The sequence below is a fragment of the Oncorhynchus masou genome, chromosome 6 (genome assembly GCF_036934945.1).
Source record: "Oncorhynchus masou masou isolate Uvic2021 chromosome 6, UVic_Omas_1.1, whole genome shotgun sequence".
Taxonomy (NCBI): domain Eukaryota; kingdom Metazoa; phylum Chordata; class Actinopteri; order Salmoniformes; family Salmonidae; genus Oncorhynchus; species Oncorhynchus masou.
In genome coordinates this window covers 40,673,468-40,688,076 of record NC_088217.1, presented here as the reverse complement: position 1 = coordinate 40,688,076, position 14,609 = coordinate 40,673,468, and the positions used below count along the sequence as shown (strand labels likewise).

At 41.0% G+C, this 14,609-nt stretch overlaps 2 protein-coding genes across 2 annotated transcripts; one reads left to right on the top strand and one right to left on the bottom strand.

Moving 5' to 3' along the window:
• The first annotated feature begins 18 nt into the window (after positions 1-18).
• LOC135542063 (serine/threonine-protein kinase Nek4-like) lies at positions 19-10,853 on the top strand. Its single transcript, XM_064968691.1, is given in 17 exon segments — positions 19-1,081; positions 1,429-1,695; positions 1,857-2,054; positions 2,199-2,306; positions 3,578-3,732; positions 3,868-4,006; positions 6,850-7,419; positions 7,547-7,603; positions 7,722-7,862; positions 7,958-8,122; positions 8,836-8,902; positions 9,057-9,163; positions 9,260-9,351; positions 9,473-9,618; positions 9,621-9,689; positions 9,843-9,976; positions 10,060-10,853. Coding segments are annotated over 17 exon segments (2,601 nt in total). The 5' UTR covers positions 19-994; the 3' UTR covers positions 10,159-10,853.
• On the bottom strand, positions 10,567-13,647 carry spcs1 (signal peptidase complex subunit 1). The gene is made up of 4 exons (XM_064968698.1): positions 13,513-13,647; positions 12,894-12,953; positions 11,092-11,178; positions 10,567-10,852 (listed from the first exon to the last, which is right to left on the bottom strand). Exons 1-4 carry the CDS (start codon positions 13,561-13,563, stop codon positions 10,727-10,729), a joined length of 324 nt encoding a protein of 107 aa, XP_064824770.1. The 5' UTR covers positions 13,564-13,647; the 3' UTR covers positions 10,567-10,726.
• Between the last annotated feature and the right edge of the window lie 962 nt (positions 13,648-14,609).

The window sequence follows — 14,609 nt, the reverse complement described above, 5'->3', positions numbered from 1 at the left end:
GAATAACCTGTTTTTGGCACAAAGGTAAGCATGCTGCTTCATTATTGTTTTGTTTTTTAACATTCTGCTTAAGGTAGGTGTCTTCTCTATCCAAGGCCTACGGACAGGGTAAATTGTCCCAGCCTAATTGTTTGGTCAAAGTGTTAGTAATAGGCTATCGAGATAAACCACAAAAACATCAAAGAAAGTAAAGCCTACTAAAAACATCCAACAAATAATTGTGTTACAATGATGACAAGTCATACACAAGTAGGCTACTTCATTCCCTCTGGAATTATATTCAATATGCTCTCTCATTATAGCCACTATAGCCACTGTCAAGGACAGTGTGAGAGGAATAGGCAACATGAATTAGAATTCAATCAAACAAACTCCTTGCACTACCAACTTTGTTAGTATCATCTGCCCTCTAGTGGAGTTACCTTAGCCATCAATTACTCAATATTTTCCATCCCTCTGTCAAATCCCCATTCATTCATGCATGCATCCGTCAATTACATTATAGGGACTAAATGTAGGCTTTTGAATACAGGTTGGGATGATTATAAACAACACTGTTTGAAATGAAACATTTTCTGGAAATCGATGTAATCCGTGATGTGTGAAAGACAAACAGACAATAAAAAAATCTTCATGCAATGTCCGGGGAACACCATACAACAACTGCAACAACATTTATAACAAACAGCTCATGCTCTTTTTCTACCCTAGATGGGGCTATGGGATAAATGGGGGCGTTTGTTTACGGGTTCGTACACCCCTCTAACCAACGTCAACTTTCATGTGCCAGTTGCCTAGTGACGAAAAAGCCAGTGATGATTTCCTGTGTTTAAAAAAAGCGTCTTGTATGTATATTACCCAGTGCTAAATAAGTTAGAAATCTGAATTTATAGTGTGCAGAAAATGGGAGATATTCACAGCCGTGTCTTCAATTAGTTAACTAGATTATACCCTTTGAATTTGGGGTAACAGTTAGACTGTACGATTTGAAGTCATGAATAATTACATGTTTATCAGAGTTGTTGGAAAGGGGAGTTATGGAGAGGTGAATCTGGTGAAACACAAAACCGACCGTAAGCAGGTAAGAATACAACAATCCACTTCAAAACATGGTTTGAAAAACGTTATAATAGGTTTGTTTGACTCGGACACATGTAAGTTATTCCCTTCCCTGAATCCTCGATATCACAACAAGTTAGCAACTAGCTAGCTAACCAACATTCATATTACTGCCTATGGGATCTACAAATAAGGTAGATACGTTTACCATTTAGAAATAAAGAACTGCGGCAAATGTTGTGAACATTCTGTCTAGACGCATTTGTGACAACGGTCTAGATAGAACGTTGGCCACATGCGTCTAGACAGAACGTTTGCAGAGTGAAATATGTTACGCGAAGTCGAACTCGTTTAGCCTGTTTTCCTTAGTATGTCATAAAGAAGTTGAACTTGACCACGTCCTCGAAACGTGAGCGGCGAGCCGCGGAACAAGAGGCTCAGCTTCTCTCGCAACTACGACACCCAAACATCGTGACATACAGGGAGTCGTGGGAAGGAGAAGACTGCCAGCTCTACATCGCCATGGGCTTCTGCGAGGGAGGCGACCTCTACCATAGACTCAAGCAACAGAAGGGGGAACTCCTACCTGAAAGGCAGGTGGTGGAGTGGTTCGTCCAGATAGCTATGGCCCTTCAGGTACATTGAAGTGCATCAAATCGTAGCTGAGATTGTATAACAATTGATTGATATGTTGCAACATCTATTCTGCCTCTTTCCATTCGTTTTGGCAGAGGCTGAGGCTTATGTACAGGAGAGTTAGTGACAACATCTGACTTTTTTTCTCTGTTGAATTGTAGTATCTACATGAGAAGTGTATCTTGCACCGGGACCTGAAGACCCAGAATATCTTTCTGACCAAGACTAACATCATCAAAGTGGGGGACCTTGGCATCGCCCGTGTTCTGGAGAATCAGAATGACATGGCCAGCACCCTCATAGGAACACCATACTATATGAGCCCGGAGCTGTTCTCCAACAAACCCTACAACCACAAGGTACGGTATACTTAGTAGATCAATACTTGAGATCATCACTGTTTAGAGCAGCAGTTCTATTGAGCCAGACACAATCTGAGGAGATTGCTGTTGTGTGCACTAGGCCTTTTTATTTGCCAACTTCAAGCCTCCTTTTCTCCCCAGTCTGACGTGTGGGCACTGGGCTGCTGTGTGTATGAGATGTCCACCCTGAAACATGCCTTCAATGCCAAGGACATGAACTCACTGGTGTACCGCATTGTAGAGGGAAAGGTCAGTCCCTTACGTCTTTTCCCAAATGAGTAGTCATGATCAGTGTTCCCTCTAAGTTGTGCTCTCCCCCGGAATGCCATGCTAAAGAAATATCAGCCTGCGCAGAGAAGCACAAGATTGAACTTTCTAGTTTCCCCCTTTGGTTAACACTATCAACGCGTCCCTCTACTGTGGGAATTGTGATCTAATCAACGCAATATTAGCCACTTTCAATGCAACACACCGAAACAAAATTATCTATGCAAGACTTAGTATGCAAAACTAACTATGCAAGAGACTTTCTTGTTGGCAGAACGCATTGGAGTAGGATTCTATTGCAGTGACAGGCAGGACTCAGGCCCATACTCTACACAGACCAATGCCGCATAACCAGTCAGAGCTGCAGTAGACCTATATCCAAATAGATCATTGCCATATATGGATCTGTGCCATTCACTTTGAACTGGATTGTGTTTACAGCATGAGTGGTCGCGGGTAGTTGCGCTTGTTTTGAGATCAGTGAGAGCTGCATGTAGCCACGTGTGCACATCTGTTCATATGCTTTGATAGTAATTGAGTTATTATCCCAGCACATTTCTAGTCCTCAATGGGGGAGTGGTTGCTTTCTACAAGAGCACAAAATGTGTACATTTCTAGCCATCTTTGAAAAGTGACTCAGGTAAATAGCCTTTTTTTGTGTTAAAGGGGTAGTGTTGTATTTTGAGACAGTCTTGAATAAGCTAAGTAGCCAATAGGCAGAGGGTAGCATAATTTGTCTGATTCTCTGTAATAAAGGTATGGGAATAATAATGTTTTGTTCTTTTGTTGTAAAGTGGTTTCTTGCATCAAACAACACATTTTCAGTCGCCTCCTTGTCTGGAGGACAAGTGGATAAACCGGTTAATATCTTGTTCAATGTAGGCCTACATTCCACACCACACATTGGCTGCTACTGTAGACTGAATGATAGAATAGCTATGTTAAAATGTTATGTAATGCATTTTCTCCATAGTTATTTTTATGTTGGGCCACTCTGATAGGCCTACATTATGAACAATTAGCCACAGTACCCTACGTGGCCACTGTTATAACTGTAACTTAAAGCTGATACAGACTCAGTGTTCACAGTAAAAGCGCAACAGAAGTTGCACACAATTTTCAAAATGTTAAAAGTTTGCGCTCAGCAGACCTGAAATTTGCTCAGTGCTGAAAAAAATTAGAGGGAACATTGGTCATGATGACAGATTATTTGTTTGCTACTAGATTCATTGATCTATTTTCCTGTCATCCAGTTGCCTCAGATGCCGAGTAAGTACGACCCTCAGCTGGGAGAGCTGATAAAGAGCATGCTGTGTAAGAGACCAGAGGACAGACCTGATGTCAAACATATCCTACGTCAGCCCTACATCAAACGACAAATCACAATGTTTTTAGAGGCCACCAAAGAGTAGGTGGCTTCATTTGTTGTAGTATCTGGCTAATGCTTTCTTTCTCTCTCGCTTCTTTGTATGTTGAACAAATATTTAGTAAATGTGTAGGATTGATGTCATCTTGGATATCTTGTTTGTTCAAATCACTCTAGGAAAACTGCCAAGTCCATAAAGAAAGCTGTTGGTGGTAGTAGCAGCAGACCCAGTGCAGTGTCTATGGTTTCGTCTAAGCCCAGGTCTGAGCCCACACCTCAATGTCCCCAGCCAGACCTAAACACCAAAGGGAAAAGGGTGAGAGTGAACAGCTAACAGAACAGCACTAAAATACTCTGGGAATATATATATACACAGTGCCTTGCGAAACTATTCGGCCTCCTTGAACTTTGCGACCTTTTGCCACATTTCAGGCTTCAAACATAAAGATATAAAACTGTATTTTTTATGAAGAATCAAAAACAAGTGGGACACAATCATGAAGTGGAACGACATTTATTGGATATTTCAAACTTTTTTAACAAATCAAAAACTGAAAAATTGGGCGTGCAAAATTCTTCAGCCCCCTTAAGTTAATACTTTGTAGCGCCACCTTTTGCTGCGATTACAGCTGTAAGTCGCTTGGGGTATGTCTCTATCAGTTTTGCACATCGAGAGACTGACATTTTTTCACATTCCTCCTTGCAAAACAGCTCGAGCTCAGTGAGGTTGGATGGAGAGCATTTGTGAACAGCAGTTTTCAGTTCTTTCCACAGATTCTCGATTGGATTCAGGTCTGGACTTTGACTTGGCCATTCTAACACCTGGATATGTTTATTTTTGAACCATTCCATTGTAGATTTTGCTTTATGTTTTGGATCATTGTCTTGTTGGAAGACAAATCTCCGTCCCAGTCTCAGGTCTTTTGCAGACTCCATCAGGTTTTCTTCCAGAATGGTCCTGTATTTGGCTCCATCCATCTTCCCATCAATTTTAACCATCTTCCCTGTCCCTGCTGAAGAAAAGCAGGCCCAAACCATGATGCTGCCACCACCATGTTTGACAGTGGGTATGGTGTGTTCAGGGTGATGAGCTGTGTTGCTTTTACGCCAAACATAACGTTTTGCATTGTTGCCAAAAAGTTCAATTTTGGTTTCATCTGACCAGAGCACCTTCTTCCACATGTTTGGTGTGTCTCCCAGGTGGCTTGTGGCAAACTTTAAACAACACTTTTTATGGATATCTTTAAGAAATGGCTTTCTTCTTGCCACTCTTCCATAAAGGCCAGATTTGTGCAATATACGACTGATTGTTGTCCTATGGACAGAGTCTCCCACCTCAGCTGTAGATCTCTGCAGTTCATCCAGAGTGATCATGGGCCTCTTGGCTGCATCTCTGATCAGTCTTCTCCTTGTATGAGCTGAAAGTTTAGAGGGACGGCCAGGTCTTGGTAGATTTGCAGTGGTCTGATACTCCTTCCATTTCAATATTATCGCTTGCACAGTGCTCCTTGGGATGTTTAAAGCTTGGGAAATCTTTTTGTATCCAAATCCGGCTTTAAACCTCTTCACAACAGTATCTCGGACCTGCCTGGTGTGTTCCTTGTTCTTCATGATGCTCTCTGCGCTTTTAACGGACCTCTGAGACTATCACAGTGCAGGTGCATTTCTACGGAGACTTGATTACACACAGGTGGATTGTATTTATCATCATTAGTCATTTAGGTCAACATTGGATCATTCAGAGATCCTCACTGAACTTCTGGAGAGAGTTTGCTGCACTGAAAGTAAAGGGGCTGAATAATTTTGCACGCCCAATTTTTCAGTTTTTGATTTGTTAAAAAAGTTTGAAATATCCAATAAATGTCTTTCCACTTCATGCTTGTGTCCCACTTGTTGTTGATTCTTCACAAAAAAATACAGTTTTATATCTTTATGTTTGAAGCCTGAAATGTGGCAAAAGGTTGCAAAGTTCAAGGGGGCCGAATACTTTCGCAAGGCACTGTGTATATATATATATATACACACACACAGTGGGGAGAACAAGTATTTGATACACTGCCGATTTTGCAGGTTTTCCTACTTACAAAGCATGTAGAGGTCTGTAATTTTTATCATAGGTACACTTCAACTGTGAGAGACGGAATCTGAAACAAACATCCAGAAAATCACATTGTATGATTTTTAAGTAATTAGTTAGCATTTTATTGCATGCAATAAGTATTTGATCACCTACCAACCAGTAAGAATTCCGGCTCTCACAGACCTGTTAGTTTTTCTTTAAGAATCCCTCCTGTTCTCCACTCATTATCTGTATTAACTGCACCTGTTTGAACTCGTTACCTGTATAAAAGACACCTGTCCACACACTCAATCAAACAGACTCCAACCTCTCCACAATGGCCAAGACCAGACAGGTAGAAATTACAGGCTTCTCTCATCTTTTTAAGTGGGAGAACTTGCACAGTTGGTGGCTGACTAAATACTTATATATATATATATTAGGTGCACCTTGTGCTGTGGACAAGAAGCCACTCTTAAATGTGCAGTTTTGTCACACAACACAATGCCACAGATGTCTCAAGTTTTGAGGGAGCGTGCAATTGTCATGCTGACTGCAGGAATGTCCACCAGAGCTGTTGCCAGAGAATTGAATGTTCATTTCTCTACCAATGTTGTTTTAGAGAATTTTGTAGTATGTCCAACCGGCCTCACAACCGCAGACCACGGCAGCCCAGGACCTCCACATCCAGCTTCTTCACCTGCAGGATTGACTGAGACTAGCAACACAGACAGCTGATGAAACTGAGGAATATTTCTGTCTGTAATAAAGCCATTTTGTGGGGAAATACTCTTTCTGATTGGCTGGGCCTGGCTCCCCAGTGGATGGGCCTATGCCCTCGAAGGCCCTCCCATGGATGCACCCCTGCCCAGTCATGTGAAATCCATAGATTAGGGCCTAATGAATTTATTTCAATTGACTGATTTCCTTATATGAACTGTAACTCATTAAAATTGTATGTTGTGGTTATATTTTTGTTTGAGAGAGCGAGACGGTGAGAGATACAGGCCATAAAGTAAAAAATATGCTCATCAAGTTGCACAAGTGTCTTAATTGTTTTCATTGTGGTGTGTTTGTTCTATTTCTGTTCTCATTCATAGGAGATGAACTCACAAAGGCGTAATGGATACAATGGAATCATAAAAGAAGCCCCACCCAAGACATATCTAACACCCAAATTCCCTGCATCAGACATTCTCAACACCACTGGTGCATCCTTAGCAACCATCAGTAACATTGACATTGATATCCAGCCACAGGAAGAGGAGAGAAGGGCCCAGAGAGGGGATCCCTCCCACCCTCGGCCTCCTCCTCGCAGGGTGCTATCAGGTGTCAGTAGGAGGGTAGAGGAGAGGAGGACTGCCAATGGACTTCTAATGCTGTGTGCTTTGAATCACGGAGACGGAGTCAGAACCTCTGTAGAGAAAGCTGTGAACATGGACGATAAGGATGACACAATGGAGCTACTCAAAGATGTGGTCATTGAGAGCCCTGTGCCTGAACAGGCCGTAAGTCTGAATGTTTCCACCAGCTTGCCTGAATCAAGGTCTGCAGGGGAATTCAAAGTGGAATCCACTGGACAGACTTTTGAAGTAAATATTGATAACAAAGATGACACCATGAATCTTCTGAAGGAGGATCCCACACAAAAACATCCTGCAGATGTCAGAGTAAGTACCTGGCTTGTGGATAGGGAATGATACTCATGTACTACACACAGTGCACATACATTAGTAAATCCTGTGAATGAGAGTTGTAGTAGTTGTAAGCCTCTGTGTTATTGTCTTGTCTTTAAAGGAGAGCTTGGAATCCACAGAAAAGCTCCTAGAGACCCTTCCTCCTGTTATAACACTGGTAAGAACCAGTTTGTTCTCATATTGTGGGGATTTGTTTATTCTGTAGGCTACCACACTCCATATAGCACATCCTTTAGAGGTCATTGATGCTAGTTATGTTTTATCTGTGTATGTAGGAACCCTGTCACATGGAGCACCTCTCTCCAGTCCCAGAGCAGGACACGCTCCCTATGTGTACGCCTTCCTCCTCTGAGCCATTTGTCTCCCGGCAACGCAGGCAGAAGGACAGGAGGTGGATACAGAGTGATCCGGACAAGGTGAGGACAGTGACTGGGGGACTTTATCATGGCTTTGAGCTGTCAAAGTGCTTTGGAACCTAAAGGCTCTTCAACCTTTGCTTGTTCTCTCCCAGTGTAAAGTGACAGGTCCTAGACCTCTACCGCCTCCTCCTGTTGATGCAATGGTAGTGGAGGAGAAGAAGAGGAGCAGGGCAAACACAGAGAAGAAGAGGGCTACCGCAACAAACTCTTCCACGACCATCAACTCCTCCAAGGACAGCAACATTCCACTGACACAAGTGAGGTCAATGCACTAAACAGCTACTGCTCAAACATAGGGTTGAGGTCTTGGAATATACACTGAGTGTACAGAACATTAAGGACACCTCTTTCCATCACATAAACTGACCAGGTGAAAGCTATAATCCTGTTAAATCCACTTCAATCAGCGTAGGTGAAGGGGAGTAGACAGGTTAAAGAATGATTTTTTAAAGCCTTGAGACCGTTGAGGCATGGATTGTGCATGTGTGCCATTGAGGGTGAATGGGCAAGACAAAATATTTAAGTGCCTTTGAATGGGGTATGGTAGTAGGTTCCAGGCGCACCTGTTTGTGTCAAGAACTGCAAAAAAAAAATCACTGTGTATCAAGAATGGTCCACCACCCAGAAGACATCCAGCCAACTTGATACAACTGTGGGAGGCATTGGAGTCACGGGCCAGCATCACCATGGAACACTTTTAACACCTTGTAGAGTCTATGCTCCAGACTAATTGAGGCTGTTCTGAGGGTAAAAGGGAGGGGTGCAACTCAATATTATGAAGGTGTTCCTAATGTTTGGTATACTCAGTGTATACTGCTAATTGTATATTATCCATTATATTTCCTTTTTGTTGAAATAAAGTTGTTCCAACTTTACAATAAGTTTAATGCCCATGTATTTAGATGGTAATTACATAGGCAGGTAAGGATGAGAAATTAAACATAAGGTTTAATTTCTCTACTGCTTCCAGGAGCGTCCTCTTTCAGCCAGGGAGAGGAGAAGACTGAGGCAGTCCCAGGAGAACCCAAGCCAACCAGGTTAACTCCTCTGCTCTGTGTTGTCAATATATCATATGACCATAGGACCAGACAGAATTGGCAAGGGCCATTTTGTCATATTAAACAATAAAGCGGTAGCTATGCTTTGTATTGCTCACTGTAGTATTCTTCTTTCCTGCGGTTGTCAATACAGTAAGAACGGCGTCGAATGAGGTTGCCTCGTTACATAATAAACAGCCAGAGTTCCAGAACCCCACTGTCACTCTTTCTGTATCTGACATGGACAAGGAAACAAACAAGGTAACTATAGGTTGATCTCCATTGTCTTACTGTTACAGTAAGTTAAATCAGTGTATAATTGGCTTCAGTGTATGACAGTGGTGTATTCTTCTCTAGCAGGACAGGTTGCTGGGGCGACCGTCTGACGACGATGAATACAGCTCCTCCACCAGCTCAACTGATCACTCTGAGAGGGACTGCAAAGAGGGGTAAAAACAACTTGTTCTAGCTCTTTGGGAGCAGTGCCATCCCCCCACCCATAGAAGCGCAAAGCCCTTTAAGTGTTGCTGGTGATATGCGCATTTAAATCTGACACTTTTTTTATTGCAGAAAGAGTGAATCCAGTGATTTGCAGGACCTGGTTCAGAGGATGGCCCATACATTGCGAATGGATGGCAGAGATGCTGTTAGTGAGCTGGATGGTGGTGGTAGATCTGGCTCTACTCCACTGGCTGAGTTTAAGTTGAACAGGAAGTACAGGACACACTGGTGCTGCATGGGAAAGCTAGAGAGGAGCAGGAGTTCCACTTCAGTGAACTACCCAACGGTCAGTCTCGGCCAAAACAGTCTCCCTGAGCATCCTTAGCAGATTCAATGCAATATTGCCCTGGTGACTGGTTTATCACTGAGAAATCAATTTATTTCTACATAAGAAATAAGTGGATTCAAAACAAAAATTGTATTCAACTCTCCTCTTAAGGCACCACATCTGGACCGGCGAAGGTCCGCAGAGCCATTGAGCACCTGAGAACAGATGTGGTGAAGGGACTGGGGGTGAAGCTGTTGGACAGAGTCCTGGACATAATGGAGGACGATGACGAGGACAAACGAGAGGTTAAGATTCAAAATGACATCCATGATCGTGCTTCCAGCTAGACATGGCTGTAATCTCAGTTTTATTCTTTCTCCACACACAGCGGTGTCTTCGGGAGCAGATGGGAGAGGACAAGTACCAGTCATATGCTCTGATGGTGCGGCAGCTAAAGTTCTTTGAGGATGTTTCGTTCAAGGGTTAAGTTCAGCTAATGAACAATGCAATACATTTGTATAGACAATTGCACCTCCATATCCAATGTATAAATTCATGTGACTATTTTTAGACTAAATACATAATCTAATTTTCCATAAAGGTTACAATATGCAATGAGTCTTCTGTTACCATTTTTCTACCTGTTAGGTAGATTGATTATTGTAATTAAATATTTATAATGCAAACTAGTGCAATAATAAATGTACCTATAAACACATAGTAAATTCTTAATTTCCTGATTGTGTAGAAGTACTGTATTGTAGATATTTCCATCCCCTTTGTTTGACTTTATAAACCATTTAAAGTTCTTTATTTATCCTTACATTACATAGATTCTTATATCCACATTATTAAACAGTTGGGATGATAACATGAGTGCAGTCTACAAAGTATCCACAGTAGCAAATCTGTTTATTGTACATTGACATTCCACCACTGTTTGGCATAATACCCTGTAACAAAGGGTTCCTTTAAACAAGGATTTATTGTACAGACATACGGTTATTTTCAGTCACAAAACGTGTCTTGGGCAAACTGGTACAAACAGTCATGATCTACTTGTGCTTCTTCTTCTTCAGATTCTCCTGAGGCTTTTGCAGGGTTTCTCCTGTAGTCTCTGGTAGGGCTGGCTGCCAGGAGAGGGGGTTCTGTCTGTACATGGGCCAGGGGGGCAGGGTCAGCTGAGAAGGGGAGAGGCGAGGAGACATGGGATAAGGGCGAGATGTTGAGGAGAAGAGGGTTAGTCCCGTAAAATGTTTTACATTGCAGATGAGAATGTAATGACTACAGAGTATACATTTTGAATAAACCTGAGTCAAGGTTGGTCTGTGGGTGCACTCTTTGCACAGGTGCAACATTTTCTGCTTGGCACAACATCAAATACACATATTCAGGGACAATGGAATGAAACTTAACTCACCAAACAAGACACAGCAAAACCTCCTAACACTATGTACACAGTCCACCCAAACTGTTCAATGATGAGGCCATAAGCGAATCCGATCACCTGGAGGGTAATGCAAGGGGTTAGCCTAATAATGGACTAAAGGAGCCTAATGTTACACCTTCCATTCCAAGATATTACATGTTCTGTTTAAAGACTAACTGGCTTTGGAAGCCAAAACAGCCAAATACATTTAAACGTGAATCGATTGTCAATTAGGTTCTAGAAACATAAATCCCTCTACTTTCAAATCATAAAAAAAAAAATGGAGGATACACACTTACTCTACACTGTTTTAACACAGCTGCAGCCAACAGTATTTTTTTGTGACGTTCATCTTCCATTACAAACAGGTGTACAGAGACAGATGGCTAATTAGTACAGGTAGTTCACCAGAATGGAAATGCAACCTGGTCTCAGAGCATTTCGTATTATTCTGTATGTAAATCTGAGAACCCAATTTAGAATTATATGTTACATGTTACATTTCGTATGGTGTGTATTAATTTGTGGATCTCCATCACCCATTCCGTATGATATGTTATGAATTACAATTCATATTATGTTAAGAATTTGCAAAAAGTTACAATGTTACAAATTTCTAAAAACTTGTTACAAATTCTAGCTAGGTGGCTAACGTTAGCTAGGTGTTGGTTTTAAGGTTAAGTTTATGAGTTAGGTTAAAGGGATAGTGTTAGCTAACATGCTAAGTAGTTGGAAATTAGCTCAAAAGTAGTAAGAAAACCGAACAAAAATATTAACGCAACATGTAAAGTGCCGGTGTCATGAGCTGAAATAAAAGATCCCAAAAATGTTCCATACGCACAAAAAGCATATCAAATGTTTTTGTTTACATCCCTGTTAGTGAGCATTTAATCCTTTGCCAAGATAATCCATCCACTTTACAGGTGTAGCATATTGAGAAACTGATTAAACAGCATGATCATTACACAGGTGCACCTTGTACTGGGGACAATAAAAGGCCATCCTAAAATGTGCAGTTTTGTCACACAACGACACAGATGTCTCAAGTTGAGGAAGCATGCAATTGGCATGCTGACGGCAGGAATGTCCACCCGACCTGTTGCCATAGAATTTTATGTTAATTTCTCTACCATTATGTTTTAGAGACGTCCAATCGGCCTCACAACCACAGACCTTGTGTAACCAAGCCAGGCTAGGACCTCCACATCCGGCTTCATTACCTACGGGATTGTCTGAGACCAGCTACCCGGACAGCTGATGAAAATGACAACTATTTCTGTCTGTAATAAAGCCCTTTCGTGGGGAAAAACTAATTATGATTGGCTGGGCCTGGTTCCTAAGTGGGTGGGCCTACATGTCATGTGAAATCTATAGATTAGCGCCTTATTAATTTATTTAAATTGATTGATTTCCTTAACAAATTTTACTGAGCTACATTTCTTAACTGTTGTGTTTATTTTTCTTCAGTATAGTTGAAAAGTAGCTAATTAGCTAAAATACTAAAGTTGTCTGATGAGATTCAACCTTTGGGTTGCTAGATGTTCACGTTATTTTTCCATAAGTAACCATCTGTCTTGTGTAACCATACCAAACGTAACATATCATACTGAGTGTCTCGGATTTACGTTTACTATGTTACGTCTAGTTTATGAGACCAGGCTGGGAAATATGGCCATGTGGGAACCCTAACCAAATGGAACTGGGAGTCATGATCAATGGCTAGGGTTAAACATAGTGTAAAAACAACACACTGAAAAGTACATTTTAATAGGCATGTTTGTCAGACCACTCACCGCTGAGGCAAGTATGATTCCTTGGAAGATCTGCTCCGCCAGCTTTTGTCCTTTATAATCCTAAAACATCACCAAGCCATTTGCAAAGTTTATCATTTTTGAGGAAAGACTGGTAGATTGTTACATCACAACTGGAAAACTAATATCTGACGTGTCAATCAATAATCAAGACAGATCAATAAGGTTGATCAAAAGTGGTGCCTTGAGGAGTAGTATTATTATAGGCTTTGTGATTGGGGATGCATTTATACATTTGGTTCGAACTCTAGGGCATGCACAATAACACATGGGATCTATCTTGCGGTTCAATGATGTGCCATATGGGCATCGAGCTGGCTAGCATCCAAACATTGATCAATGTTTGATTCCAACAATATGACATGGATTTATGGTTGGATGAATCGTTAGCTAATTATTGTACTCTTAACAATGTTCAATATTATTTTTGCATCGAATTTTGTTTTGAACTAGTTTATACGTTATTGCTCCCTAGCTAGCTTACTGCAACTGCTTGAAATTGTAGCAAACGTTAGCTAGCCTTTGATTAATCTACTCATTATTTTTTAATTTGTAGCTATTTGCAACAGACTTTGAATTCAGTAATAGTTCAAATTCTTACCATGTGTGTTGGAATGGAGTTAAATATTGACAACATCTTGTAAAACTGCATACAATTTGTCTGGTTAGACTTCCGGTTTCAAAAAGCATACGTAGTATTTCGAAGGACCTAAGACTGTTGATGCATTCAAGCCAACGGTCGTATTAGAGAGCATCAACATGGCCGCAGGCGACTGCCGATTGACTGAACTAAAAATCAACTTGCATGATAAATAATTACTCATTGTTGTTTGTAGATCAGTCAGTCAGTCACAATTTAACCATCATACATTGCTGTTTTGAGCCATAGACTGTAAAAGGAAAGGGGAAAGTATTCGATCAAGTGACACCATTCAAATCTAAATCCAATTGTATTTGTCACACGAGCTGAGTACCACTGGTGAATACTTTACATTTACATGCTTGCTTACTACCCCTTCCCAACAATGCAGAGTTTTAAAATAAAATACTAAGATAAGGAATAAAATAAAATACACAAGAATAGAGCTACAGTGCATTCAGAAAGTATTCAGACCCCTTGACTTTTTCTACATTTTGTTACTTTACAGCCTTATTGTAAAATTGATTAAATTGTTGTTTTTTTCTCATCAATCTACACACACAATACCCCATAATGACGAACCAAAAACAGGATTTTAGAAATGTTTGCATATTTATTAAAAATACAAAAACAGAAATATCACATTTACATAAGTATTCAGACCCTTTACTCAGTATTTTGTTAAAACATCTTTGGCAGCGATTACAGCCTCAAGTCTTCTTGGGTATGATGCTACAAGCTTGGATCACCTGTCTTTGGGGAGTTTCTTCCATTCTTCGCTGCAGATCATCTCAAGCTCTGTCAGGTTGGATGGGGAGCGTTGCTGCACAGCTATTGTCAGGTCTTGTCTTGTTTTGCACGCTTTGTACAATTGAATACATGCTCTCAGGGTAAGTAACCATTTATACTGTACCAACTGAATCAACATAACAGACTCTGAAACAAGGATTCAGCATACTGTTACTTTTAGAACAAAGGTTTCTCAGAAACTCAACTTTCACTTTAGCAATGACATCTTAAAATTTCAAACAAATACAATACCAAAGCACTTCAAGTCA